A 15,000-nucleotide genomic window follows, 5' to 3' on the forward strand; every position below is an offset into this window, starting at 1 on the left:
TCTTGAAATCTGAGTGAAAAATGTTACCTTAGTCCATTGGTGGTGGATAGTCGACATCTTGTTACATTCTCCATCGAAGTTGGTGTCTTAAACAAGACAAATAATAATAATAAAAAAATACTGTATATAATGCTTAGGTGTATTCAACTCATTGGGAAAAAGTTTAGAGAGAGGACAGAAAGCAACAATAAGTTAAAGAAAGTATGACACCAAAGATAGCCAAAAGTAGATGCATAGTATACAAGATAAAAACACAAGAAGACAGACAAGTGAAGAGTAAGAGAACCATAAAGAGGAAACGGTACATTAGCTTATCAGGATTAGTGTTGAGGAATTTTGGAAAGCATGGAATTTTTAAAGGAGGCAGCGTTTTGATAGTTAACAATGGATGCAGGATAGTTTATGCCATGGTCTGACAATTCTGAGCATAAAAATCTGCTTTTGAAAGTCAACAATGCTATATTGTCTTTTTTTTGGTTGGCCTACACTCTCTGAGTGGTTGGCATTAGGAAGGGCATCCAGCTGTAGAAACTCTGCCAAATCAAATTGGAGCCTGGTGTAGCCATCGGGTTTCACCAGTCCTCAGTCAAATTGTCCAACCCATGCTAGCATGGAAAGCGGACGTTAAACGATGATGATGATGATGATGATGATGATAAGCATGTCCAAGAGTTGTAGAGGTGATGAATTCAAAATAGTGGTCAAAGTTATTGGAAAGATGGTGGGAAAATCGTGGCCTTCTAAGAAATCAGCTGCTTGACAATGAAGATTTAGTGTGTTTGATGCCCATTGAAAAAAGACATTCAAGATATGGTGACTGGTGGATGATATTTGTCTGGTTTCACATTTCTGGACAGCTTCCAGTAGATTGATATTCTAGACAAGATGGGGGTCCCAGACTGGAAATACAGACAGTAAATATGGAGGTGCCATAGCAATATATAACTTTAAATAGATAGCTGGTGAGTGGCTGACAAGGGTCTTACTGAGAGATACTAAGACACTTTGGCCCTTTTAAAAATTATAGAAATATCATTCACAATGCAGATCATTGTTGACAATAACGTCTATACCACATTCACCAGCAGACGTCTTATGTTTGGTATTGTGAAGGACAGAGCGAAATTCTGAGATTTTCCTCCTTATATGTGTAGTGTTGTACTTGTCTGCAGCCTGGTTGGGTTGACATTTGGCAATCCATTTACTGCATTACGACAAGGTCAGATTGCAGGAAAGATCTATAGCAATATAGGATCCGGCATTCTTATCTCAAGGTTCAGCTTAATGTAGTTGGATGCATTGTGTGATGGAAATAAATATGGATGCCACTTGAGGTCTGCATAATTAGATAAGAACAACAACAACAATACAAACAACTATTCAGTAGCTACAACACCACAACTGCCACCACCACCACCACCACCACCACCACCACCACCACAACCAACACCACCACCAGCACCATGACGACGACGACCACCTCCACCGACGCTACCACCACCACCACCGCCACCACCACAACTGCTGCCACCACCACCGCCGCCGCCGCCCCCACCACCAGTACCAGAACCACCAACACCACCACAACCACCACCACCACCTACCACCACCACTTACCACCACCACCACCACCACCACCTACCACCACCACCACCACTGCTGCCGCCACCACTGTCACCACCACCACCACCGTCGCCGCCACCGTCACCACCACCACCACCACCACACCGACTGCCACTGCCGCTACTACATTCCAGGATGTATAGTATGGTACTCAACGTGATAGAGCTATGGCACATCTGAAGCTATTTGTGGATTACTCTGAGCCATTCCGCTGACAAAAATCATTTACCATACGATGGCAATCAGGGCCGTCTGTGAGTTGTTATTGTTTCTTAGAATTCGGTAAATTATGTTATTTTCTTTTCATTCCTATTTATGCTTGTGTATTCTCTTTGCAGAAGGTGAAAGAAATAATTTTGGAATCAAATCCTTTGCTGGAATCATTTGGTAATGCTAAGACTGTACGAAACAACAATTCCAGTAGATTTGTAAGTATTTCTGTCTTAGAGTCATGGTGATTAAAGAATCATGTGATTAAAGAATTGTCTTGAGAGTGGAATTTGGTCAACAGGAACTGCACAGATGCTCATCGTCATTGCTATATACACATGCACACACACACACACACACACACACACACACACAAACAAACACACACACACACACATTTTGAAGAAGCATGAAGATGCATGGCTCAGTGGTTAAAGCATTGGGCTCACAGTCATGAGGTAGTGAGTTCGATTCTCGGACTGGGCTGAGTTGTGTTCTTGAGCAAGATACTTTATTTCACGTTGCTCCAGTTCACTCGGATGTAGAAATGAGTTGCTATGTTACTGGTGCCAAGCTGTATTGACCTTTGCTTTTCCTTTGGATAATATCAGTGATGTGGAGAGGAGAGGAGGCTGGTATGCATCTTCCATAAAAGAACTTTGCCCAGACTTGTGCCTTGGAGGAGAACTTTCTAGGTTCAAGATCAAAGGGGGTCTTTACCTTTTACATGTATATAAATATATATATATATATATATATATATATGTATGTGGAGGCACAATGGCCCAGTGGTTAAGGCAGCGGACTCGTGGTCATAGGATCACAATTTTGATTCCCAGACCGGGCGTTGTGAGTGTTTATTGAGCAAAAACACATAAAGCTCCACGAGGCTCTGGCAGGGGATGGTGGCAAACCCTGCTGTACTCTTTCACCACAACTTTCTCTCACTCTTACTTCCCAATTCTGTTGTGCCTGTGATTCGATGGGTCAGCCTTGTCACACTGTGTCACGCTGAATATCCCCAAGAACTATGTTAAGAGTACACATGTCTGTGGAGTGCTCAGCCACTTGCACGTTAATTTCATGAGCAGGCTGTTCCGTTGATCGGATCAACTGGAACCCTCGACGTCGTAAGCGACGGAGTGCCAACAACAATATATATGTATACGTATATATGTATATACAATGACCTTTCAACAGTTTCTGTCTTCCAAATCCTGTCACATGGCCTAGGTTGGCCCAGAGCTATAGTGGAAGACGTTTGTCCAAGATGCCATGCAGTGGGACTGAACCTGGAATCATGTGCTTGGGAAGTCAACTATTCAACTACACAATCATGATTGCTCCCATAACTGATTAACCACACAATAGATATCATTATATTCTAACAGTAAGTGCAGGTGTGGCTGTGTGGTAAGAAGTTTGCTTCCCAGCTGCATGGCTTTGGGTTCAGTCCCACTGCATGGTTACTTAGGCAAGTGTCTTCTTTGCTACAAGAGCACTGAAAATAACCTGTTGTATATATGTATATGCATCTTTCTATCTATCTATCTATCTATCTACCCACCTACCTAATCACACCCATCTATCCAGCCATCTGCCTACTTACCTACCTACCTGTCCGTCCGTCCATCCGTCCGTTTTCTGTCTGTCTATCTATCTATCTATCTATCTATCTATCTATCTATCTATCTATCTATCTATCTGTCTGTCTATCTGTCTGTCTGTCTGTGTGTCTGTCTGTCAGCCTATTTGTCTATAAATCTATGTGTCCATGTGTCTGTATTTGTGTGCTACTGCCTCATGCTTTGACATTGCATGATAATTGTAACCAGAATTACTGTCAGGCAAGCAGTGTACTACTACTACTACTACTACTACTAACGCAATCACGACCGCCACCACCACCGCTATTACTACTGCTATTATTTCTTTCAGGGCAAGTATGTCCAGATCCAATTCGGTCTGGGTGGTGTACCTGAGGGTGGTAAAATCTCAAATTTCTTGTTGGAGAAGGTAAGAAGTATTATTTTACTTATTGTCGGTTTAGGTGTTCCCTTTTTGTCTTGCTTTTGTTACCTTTCTTTTTCTCTTCTTTCTCTTTTTTTGTTTCTTTTCTTTATTATTATTGTTGTCGTTAAGGTGGCGAGCTGACAGAGTCGTTAGCGCTCCGGACAAAATACTTAGTGGTATTTCACCCATTGCTATGTTCTGAGTTCACATTCCGCTGAGGTTGACTTTGCCTTTCATCCTTTCGAGGTTGATAAATTAAGTACCAGTTCATACTGGGGTCGATCTAATTGACTGGTCCCCTCCCCCAAAATTTCAGGCCTTGTGCCTAGAGTAGAAAAGAATATTTGTGCACTCGTAAAGCAGCGAGCTGGCTGAATCATTAGCAATCCGGGCGAAATGCTTAACAGTATTTCATCTGCCGCTACATTCTGAGTTCAAATTCCGCCGAGGTCAACTTTGCCTTTCATCCTTTCGGGGTTGATTAAATAAGTACCAGTTACGCACTTGGGTTGATATAATCGACTTAATCCGTTTGTCAGTCCTTGTTTGTCCCCTGTGTGTGTAGCCCCTTGTGGGCAGTAAAGAAATAAGAAACGTTAGCACACTGGGTGAAATACTTGGCAGTATTTTACCCATTACTACGTTCTGAGTTCAAATTCTGCTGGGATCGACTTTGCCTTTCATCCTTTCTGGAGTCGATAGCTTAAGTACCAGTGAAATTCTGGGGTCAATGTAATCAACTAGTCCCCTCCCCCTTAATAACTTAACTGCTTTGTTATTTTGTTTCCGTATTTCTTTCATCAAAGAATTTACCATTTTCCTTATGTTCTTTTTGTTTTTGTTTTTTAAAGTCTCGAGTCGTTAGTCAAAACATCGATGAACGGAACTTCCATATATTCTATCAGTTGTGTTTTGGAGCAAGCGAGGACCAGAAAGGTGAATAAAAAATTACAGCAATCATTTTTAGGAAGTTCACAATATTTCTAACAGTTTGTCATCATCGTCATCATCATCATCATCATCATCATCATCATCATCATCATTATCCTCCTCCTCCTCCTCCTCATCATCATCATCACCCTTATCATCATCATCATCATTATCCTCCTCCTCCCCCTCACCATCATCATCATCATCATCATCACCACCACCACCACCACCGTCATAACGTGCAGCAGCAGCAGAAACAGTGGTAGCAACACCACCACCACCATTACCACCACCATCATCATTATCATCATCATCATCATCATTGTTGTCAGTGCCGTCATCACCATCATCGTCATTATCATTATCATTATCATCATCACCACCATCACCATCATCTTCATCGTTGTCATTATAATTATCATTATCATCATCACCATCAATACCAACAGCACCACCACCACCACCACAACCACTTACTGTTCGTTGCATTGCATTGTCATTTCAGAGAACCTAGGAATTGTGAAACCTGAATATTATTATTACCTCAACCAGAGTGGTGTCTATGACATTGATGATACTGATGATGTGAAAGACTTCAAGGAAACAATGGTAGGTAAATTGGTTCTTTGTTTTGTTTTGGTAAGAAATTGGCTTCTCAACCATGTCGTCCTGGGTTTGTTTCGGATAGGATATGAGGAGAGAATCTCTCATGTTTTCTATGCTCATATATATGAGGTATCGGTGGTTGTATGTATATATCAACGTCCAAATTTACAGGTAAAAACTCAATTAAATTCAATTGATTAAAAATTAAAATTAAATTAAGTTTCAGAGTATAAAATATATATAGTTTTAGGGAAAAGAATCAAGGTTCATGAACTCATCGATGAAAATCCACTGTCACATATAGAAAAATTAATAAGTAAAAGCACAATAAATGAGTATAATATAAAGTAAAGTAAATATCATATCTTATTTACTTTGTATTATATTATACTCATTTATTGTGCTTTTAATTATTAATCTTTCTATATGTGACAGTGGATTTTCATTGATGAGTTCATGAACCTTGGTTCTTTTCCCTAAAACTATATATATATATATTGATGGTGCTGGCAGTACACGTGTTGTGAGAGGGATGTGCGGTGGACAGTGTGTGAGTGTGCGTTTGTGTGCATGCGTGAGAGTGTGTGAGTGTGTATGTGTGTGTGTGTGGGGGGAAAGTGGTGTGTGTGTGTGTTTGTGTGTGTGTTTATGTCTATGTTTATGAATACAATCCAGAATAGCATGATGACAGAATTTAGAATAGTTCAATAAATGAATCTGGAACAGTTCAACCACAAAATCTAAAAATGGGTGTGGCTGTGTGGTAAGAAGTTTGCTTCGAAACTGCATGGTTCGAAGTTCACTCCCACTGCTTGTCACTGTGGACAGATGTCTTCTGCTATAACCTTTGGCTGACCAAAGTCTTAAAAGTGGATGTGATAAATGGAAATTGAAAGAAGCCTATTGTGTGTGTGTGTGTGTGTGTGTATGTGCGCGTGTGTCTGTCAGTGTGTCTGTCAGTGTGTCTGTGTGTTTGATACTCGTTACCACTTCACAACTGGTGTTGTTATGTTTACATCCCCGTAACTTAGCGATTTGCCAAAAGAGGCCGATTAAATATATATTGTGAGAGGAGTGTGTGGTGGGCAGTGTGTGAGTGTGTGTTTGTGTGTATGTGTGTGTAAGTATAGAAGTGTATATGTGTATGTGTGCTTGAAAAAAATCAAGCACTGTGGTTGATTTGTTCGACTACAATTCTTCAAGGTGGTGCCCCAGCATGGCCACAGTCTAATGACTGAAACAAGTAAAAGAATAAAAGAATATTTTGAGAATAGAGTCTGTTTGACTAAACTATTCTGAAATAATTTGGTAATATAGTGTAGAATAGTATGACAATACATTCTGGAACAGTTTGAGAATCCTCTCTAGAATTGTTTAAGAATAAAATCTGGAATAATTTGAGAATTTCACAGTAATTAAAGCCCATGCTGTATGTTTCTTTAATGACCAAATTATTTATCAAGAGATCCTGGTGTTTACTTAACCTCGTTAAAATTCCTATTTCAACCTCCTACACAAAATTATTAGACACCACTCACTTTTTACCATTTTTTTTTATGCATGTTGTTATTGTTTCAGTCATTATTATTATTATTATTATTATTATTATTATTATTATTATTGCTATTATTATTATTAAGGCAGTGAGCTGGCAGAATCGTCAGCACGCCAGGCGAAATGCTTAGCAGTATTCCATCCGTCTTCGTGTTCTGAGTTCAAATTCTGCCGAGGTCAGCTTTGCTTTTCATCCTTTCGGGGTTGATGAATTAAGTACCTGTCAAGTACTGGGGTTGATGGGATTGACTATCTCCCTTCCCACAAACTCCAGACCTTCTGCCTGGTAGACACAATAACCTCACGATATTGTATACTGTGCAATGTCTATAATGATAATAATGATAATAATGATGATAATAATAATATTAATAATAATAATGGTAATAATAATAATAATAAATCTGAAGGGGAGACCAAAGATCTAATGCGCATGTTTAATTGGCAAAATATCATCATCCCCAAGCAGCGCTGGATTAACCATTAAGTAAAATAAGCATGTGCTTAGGGTATCAAAGGAAGGAGGGAGGGCACCACAGAAATGGTAAATGGTTTACAGCACAAAAGAAATCACTTTAAACTTGCTAAAATAATATTTGTAATGACATATCTCTTCCAAATATAGAAAGCAGAAGTTTTATGTAAAATTTATTTTAACGATATCATCAAAGACTTTGTAATTAAAAAAAAAAAAAACCATGGAGAAAACTTTTCAAATATAAATAAAGTGGAAGCATACAAAAATAAACATTATTTTCCTTTTTTTTTTGTGAATTTTGTTTCATTTTGAAAAATAAAAAAATTATTTTATGGCTTATTATTGTTTACATTTTGAATCATTTACATATACTTGAGGGCACCAGAACCTTTTAAGCGCTTAGGGCCTCTATGGGCCTTAATCTGGAACTATCCCCAAGTATAACGCTATTATTATTATTGACTTAAAGGTATCACGTTTCCATCTACATACTGTTTAATTAAACAAATTAGAATCATGCTTTCCTGTTTCATATAATTTACATCCCTAATTTAATATTTTCAGCATGCAATGGATGTCATGGGAATTTCTCAAAAAAATAAAGACAACATCCTGACTCTAACTGCAGCAATTCTTCATCTTGGAAATATTTCATTCTATGAAGAAGGAAACTATGCCTTGGTTACTAACAATGAATGTAAGTTGGTTGATATATATTTTCTTTTTTTTTTTTTTGCAGAGTATTGAGTGCAGGTGTAGTTGCATGGTAAGAAGTGTGCTTCCCAGCCACATGGTTCTGGGTTCAGTCCTACTACATGACACTTCGGGCCAATGTCTTCTACTTTTGCCTTGTGATGACCAAAGTCTTGTGAGTGGATTTGGTAGATGGAAACTGAAAGAAGCTTGCTGTATATACTCATATATACACATGTGTGCATGTGCATGTGTGTGTGTGTGTGTGTGTATGTATGTGCGTCTGTGTTTGTTCACCACCACTGTTTGTCAACTGGTGTTGGTGTGTTTATGTCCCTGTAACCTAGTGATTTAGCAAGAGACACAGATAGAATAAATACCAGACTTAAGAAATGAATACAGGGGCTGATTTGTTCAACTAAAATTCTTCAAAGCAGTGCTCCAGCAGGGCCACAGACTTTCTTATCTTCTGTCCAAATCCCCTCACAAGGCTTTGGTCAGCTTGAGGCTATAGTAGAAGATTATGCAGTGGGATTGAACCACAGACCATATGTTTGAGAAGAAAACATCTTAACCACACACAGACACACCTGTACCTGAACCAAAAATATTTACCTGTATAATAGTGTTTTCTTTACATATTCTCAGGTGATAATACTAGGTTGAGGAAAAAGTTTGTGTACCATCTTAGAATAATGATTTTATGCAAGAATTTATTCAAAAACAACAACTATTCTTCAAAATAAAGACCATCGTTTTCTACGACCTTTTTCCAACAATCTGCAAGCTTTTGGATTTAGTCAAAGTACCAATCATTTGGCTTTGAATCGAAAAATCCTTGACAGGCTTCTTCAACTTCATCGAATGACTCAAATCAGTGACCTTTCATAAAGTGCTGCATTAATCGGAAGAAACCATAGTGACACGGAGCAACATCTGGACTACAGGATGGATACGGCAGAACTTCCACACCATCCAATTCTTCAATCTAGTTGCTGGTCTTTCTGGCGCTGTGCGGCTTTGCATCGTCTTGTTGAAACAAAGTGTGTTTTCGACGAACGAGTCTTGGGTATTTTTCAACAGTGAGTCACCATTGAACATGACATGAACTGAATGAACACACACACACCACAAAAATATATAAAAAGCATTATTTTAACACGGCGCATGAACTTTGTCCTCAACCTATAATAGGAAAATGTGGGACATTATGGTTTTGTATCTCTTTATAATAAGGTATTCTTTTATTCTTTTACTCTTTTACTGGTTTCAGTCATTTGACTGTGGCCATGCTAGAGCACTGCCTTTAGTCAAACAAATCGGTCCCAGGACTTATTCTTTGTAATCCTATTACTTATTCTATCAGTGACTATTGCTGAACTGCTAATTTTGTTCATAATTATTTAATTATATATATATATATATATATATATAGGGCAGGGAATTACCAATTAGTAATAAAATTAAAAATTAACAATTTTGCCAAGTAGTTCAGTATGAAAAAAACCTTTATCGGTAAAACCATTTATAATCATAAATATATAGGGATCGGCATTAGATGCTTCACCAACATACTGAAAATTTAGAAATAGCAGTCAAAGAACTACCGATTCCAAACTACAAATTTTTTTTCTCTAACGGATGCCGATATTTATGGCACACACAGAACAAAAACAGAAGAGAAAAGCAAAAACAAACCTGCCTTTAGTTAATCATGTACGACGTTTCACGGTTAAGAGTATAAAGCTACTATAAAGTGTGTGCCATAAATATCGCCATCCGTTAGAGAAAAAATTTGTAGTTTGGAATCGGTAGTTCTTTGACTGCTATTTCTAAATTTTCAGTATGTTGGTGAAGCATCTAATGCCGATCCCTATATATTTATGATTATATATATATATATATTCATTTTTCCTTTGTTTTTTATAGTTTTAGACTTCCCTGCACACCTGTTGAGAATCGACAAAGACCTTTTAAATGAGAAACTCATTGGTCGAGTGATGGACAGCAAATGGGGAGGAAAGTCTGAGAAAATTGCCATGAAGCTCAACGTCAACCAGGCTCTTTATACCAGGGATGCTTTATCAAAAGCTCTTTATAACAGGCTTTTTGACTATCTTGTCGCGGTAAGCTCCAACAAACCGACAGCTTTCTCTTTCTCTTTCCTTTTACCTCTAGTATTCTATCATTTAATTGGCTTATACACCATCGCTTATACTGTGGCTTAGTGGTTAGGGTGTTAGACTCATAACCGCATGATTGTGGTTTCAATTCCTGGACTGGGCGATGCATTGTGTCCTTGAGAAAAACACTTTATTTCACATTTCACATTGCTCCAGTCCACTGGAATGAGTTTAGCCTGGAGAGGGACAGGCTCCACCTGGCTTTCTCGCCCTAGCTACACTGCTTGGCTACAGTGCCCCTACAATTCCCAAAGGGTTAAGGGCCTTGTCATTGTCATATACTATTTAATCTGGTATAGTACTCCACCAGTTAATCTAGCTGTCTACTAGTTAATTTGGTAATCTACTGGCAATGGCCATGCTCGAAATGGTGTATTTTACGTGTCACCTGCACAGGAGCCAGTCCATCGGCTCTGGCAACGATCTCGCTCGAATGTCTTACTGGCAATGCCCACGCTCGAAATGGTGTATTTTACATGTCACCTGCACAGGAGCCAGTCCATCGGCTCTGGCAACGATCTCGCTCGAATGTCTTACTGGCAACGCCCACGCTCGAAATGGTGTATTTTACATGTCACCTGCACAGGAGCCAGTCCATCGGCACTGGCAACGATCTCGCTCGAATGTCTTTTCACGTGCCAGGAAGGCGACGTTGGTAACGATCACGCTGGTGCTATTTACGTGCCACTGGCCATGTATCAATATAAAACATCTTGTGCTTATAGTAGACAGGGTTATTTATGTATTTAATTATTCTTATTTCAGTACTCATTGAATCTTCTGTTCATTGGTGTATTCTTTGATTTTTTTTGCAGACAATCAACAAAGCCATGCATCTGAAGACCGAGGGCCTAGATGTAGGGATTTTAGATATTTATGGCTTTGAGATTTTTACCAGCAATGGTTTTGAACAGTTCTGCATCAATTACGTCAATGAAAAACTACAACAAATCTTCATTGAGCTCACACTGAAGGCTGAACAGGTTAGACTCTACTGTTACTACCAGTTCTACTAGGGTACTGCTGTTGTTGCTGCTGCAATCATTATCATTAGCACTGTCACTAGTACCATCTTTTCCACCACCACCACCACCACCACCACCACCACCATCACCACCACCACCATCACCACTGTCGGTGCAATTGTTGCCCCTACCACCACCAACACCATCATCAGCAGAAGCACTGCCACCAACATCACCAACATTGCTACCATCACCACCGCTGCCACCGCCACCATCGCTGCATATTCATGATGGCTTCAGTTGAATGGTATCAGCATCGGGGCCAGATTAAATCACTAAACACCAGAGTCTGTTTTTAGGGTACCAAGAAAAAGGGTCTCCACAGAATTTATTTCCCTAAGTACTGGATTAATCATAATGCAAATAATAAATTATTTATAACAAATTTTTTTTTAACAAAAAAATAAGAATTTTGAAAATTTTGCACTTTTCCTGTTAAATAAATAATCTGTTAAATAAATAATCTACATATACTGCTTATATTAATTCAGTGTTAAATAAATATTGCTAAATGGTAGATTATGCTTACAGATTATGTAGGTTTGTGGGGTGACAGGGAAGAAAAGCGAAGATTTAATTTGTTATCTCACAACCATCAATGATGTCATAATACCTCATCTGTTAGATACCGGGATGGTTGAGGTTGTCGGGAGCCATTGTTTGGGTGTGTTGAAGGAATTTGTTGGTCTTATTTCAGGGTCTGATTATATATATATATATATATATATATATATATATATATATATATATATATATATATATATATATATATATATATATATATATATATATATATATATATATTTAAACATACATATATATACATACATACACATATATATGTATATATATGTGTATATATATATATATATATATATATATATATATATATATATATATATATATTTATATATATATATATATATATATATATATATATATATATATATATATATATATATATATATATATACATACATATATACATATATATTTAGGCACAGGAGTGGCTGTGTGGTAAGTAGCATGCTTACCAACCACATGGTTCAGGGTTCAGCCCCACTGCGTGGCACCTTGGGCAAGTGTCTTCTACTATAGCCTCGGGCCAACCAAAGCCTTGTGAGTGGATTTGGTAGACGGAAACTGTAAGAAGCCTGTCGTATATATGTATATATATATATATATATGTATGTGTGTATATGTTGTGTATCTGTGCTTGTCCCCCTCAACATCGCTTGACAACTGATGCTGGTGTGTTTATGTCCCCATAACTTAGCGGTTCGGCAAAAAGAGACCGATAGAATAAGTACTAGGCTTCCAAAGAATAAGTCCTGGGGTCGATTTGATTCGACTAAAGGCGGTGCTCCAGCATGGCCGCAGTCAAATGACTGAAACAAGTAAAAGAGTATATATATATATATATATATATATATATATATATATATATATATATCTCATCATCATCATCATCATCGTTTAACGTCCGCTTTCCATGCTAGCATGGATTGGACGATTTGACTGAGGACTGGTGAAACCAGATGGCAACACCAGGCTCCAATCTGATTTGGCAGAGTTTCTACAGCTGGATGCCCTTCCTAACGCCAACCACTCCGAGAGTGTAGTGGGTGCTTGCAACCAGCATTAACAGGCTTCGGGGCGCAAGGCAAAGGAGAAAAGCGGCGGCAAATATACCGCTTGCACTGACCTATAATCCTCAAACTTGCAACATCTATGGCCTTCTTTGTAAATCGTTGACAGGACTTAAATGTCACATTCGATGTAAGCATTATGACTGTCAAAGAGAGAATACATTGTCGGAGCCTCATAAGCCGAAACCAACGAGAGTCCATCATATATATATATATATATATATATGATCATATATATACTGATCATACGCGTTTTGCTCCATTTATTACTATTCTTCATATCTACTCAAAGTACATCACTTTAACATGGAATTTCTACCCATTAACCGGGTATGATATCCCAGTTTTTGTATGATTTTTACATTATCGAAGTTTTTTTCAACCAAGATAATCCTGGGATCGATTTGATTCGACTAAAGGCGGTGCTCCAGCATGGCCGCAGTCAAATGACTGAAACAAGTAAAAGAAAAAAAAATACGTATGTATATGTATATACGGATATATATATGTGTGTGTGTGTTTATTGGTATTTATAATCCTCTAATATTGTTTTATGTCATAAATTATATTCTCAACAAATATTCCAAAATTTTTTTGCAGGAAGAATACATGGCCGAAAATATAAAATGGACGCCAATTGATTATTTCAACAACAAAATAGTGTGTGACCTAATTGAACAAAAGAAACCCCCTGGAATTATGAGCATGTTAGATGATGTTTGTGCAACCATGCATGCCGTTAGTGAAGGAGCTGATAAAAATTTACTACAGGTCAGATATCAGGATGAATTTGTACATTATCTTCTTATTGTTTTCTTCTTCTTACCTGCATACCAGTGGCAGTTTGTGTATAGGCACTGCGGAACTGCAACATCTGCTATTTCCACTAAGTATTATCGATAACATTCAATATAATGAGTCCTTTTTTCTTTAAAGCTATGTTTGTTGAGCAGAACAACCTCACTATCAACAGGCCAGTAGATTTTGCCCTCCATAGATTTTGCCCACCGTAGATTTTACCCTCCTTAGATTTTGCCCTCTGTAGATTTTGCTCTCCTTAGATTTTGCCCTCAGTAAATTTTTTTCCCCAGCAGATTTCTCCAACAATAGATTTCCTTCAGTAGATTTTGCCCTCAATAGCTTTTTATCCTCAGTAGATTTTGCCCTTAGCAGATTTTGCCCTTGGCAGATTTTGCCCTTAGCAGATTTTGCCCTTGGCAGATTTTGCCCTTGGCAGATTTTGCCTGTAATAGATTTCTCCCACAGTGGATTTTGTCCTCAACAGGTTTTCTGAAGCAGCACCCCCCACTAATTTTATTTATGAGCCGCCACTGCTACCTACTTCCCTACTTACCTACTTACCTACCTACCTATCTACCAACCTACCTGCCTAATAACTACCTACCTACCTACCTACTCACCTACCTACCTCCTACCTACCTACCTACCTCAGCAGATTTTGTCCTCAATAGCTTTTTACCCTCAGTAGATTTTGCCCTTGGCAGATTTTGCCCTTGGCAGATTTTGCCCTTGGCAGATTTTGCCCTTGGCAGATTTTGCCTTTGGCAGATTTTGCCCGCAATAGATTTCTCTCACAGTGGATTTTGTCCTCAATAGATTTTGCCCTCAACAGATTTTGCCCTCAACAGATTTTGCCCTCAACAGATTTTGCCCTCAGTAGATTTTTCCTTCGGTAGATTTTGCCCTCAGTAGATTTTGCCCTCATTAGATTTTTTCCCTCAGTAGATTTTTCCTTCAGTAGATTTTGCCCTTATTTTTTCACTGTGTTCCTTGTCTAAAATAAGCAAAAATAATAACAACAATACTGTGATAAGATTTCTACCTTCATACTATTTACTACATTACTTGTTCTTGTAGCAGCATTCATTTGGGGTGGATTGAGGTGGCTCTGACCAATGAGTTCACCACATCCCTCACGAGTGCCAACTACACCTGATGGTTGGTTGCAGTCAACGCTGTAATGGCTATGCCATAGACATACTCATCATTCACTGTTGAGGTGTAGAGTTCATATT

The 15,000-nt window shown here is 38.4% G+C and overlaps 1 protein-coding gene across 4 annotated transcripts in view; it reads left to right on the forward strand.

Moving 5' to 3' along the window:
* LOC106870824 (unconventional myosin-Ie) overlaps positions 1 to 15,000 on the forward strand; it is a 156,746-nt gene that overhangs the window by 107,788 nt on the left and 33,958 nt on the right. For all 4 annotated transcript variants that reach the window (XM_089360854.1, XM_089360855.1, XM_089360856.1 and 1 more), the window contains 8 exons: positions 1,962 to 2,051; positions 3,772 to 3,849; positions 4,698 to 4,782; positions 5,282 to 5,385; positions 7,979 to 8,111; positions 10,037 to 10,233; positions 11,106 to 11,273; positions 13,565 to 13,735. In XM_089360854.1, coding sequence (XP_089216980.1) covers positions 1,962 to 2,051; positions 3,772 to 3,849; positions 4,698 to 4,782; positions 5,282 to 5,385; positions 7,979 to 8,111; positions 10,037 to 10,233; positions 11,106 to 11,273; positions 13,565 to 13,735 — 1,026 coding nt within the window. The remainder of the gene's footprint in view (positions 1 to 1,961; positions 2,052 to 3,771; positions 3,850 to 4,697; positions 4,783 to 5,281; positions 5,386 to 7,978; positions 8,112 to 10,036; positions 10,234 to 11,105; positions 11,274 to 13,564; positions 13,736 to 15,000) is intronic.

Source organism: Octopus bimaculoides, chromosome 12 (genome assembly GCF_046866305.1).
Source record: "Octopus bimaculoides isolate indiv1 chromosome 12, ASM4686630v1, whole genome shotgun sequence".
Classification (NCBI taxonomy): domain Eukaryota; kingdom Metazoa; phylum Mollusca; class Cephalopoda; order Octopoda; family Octopodidae; genus Octopus; species Octopus bimaculoides.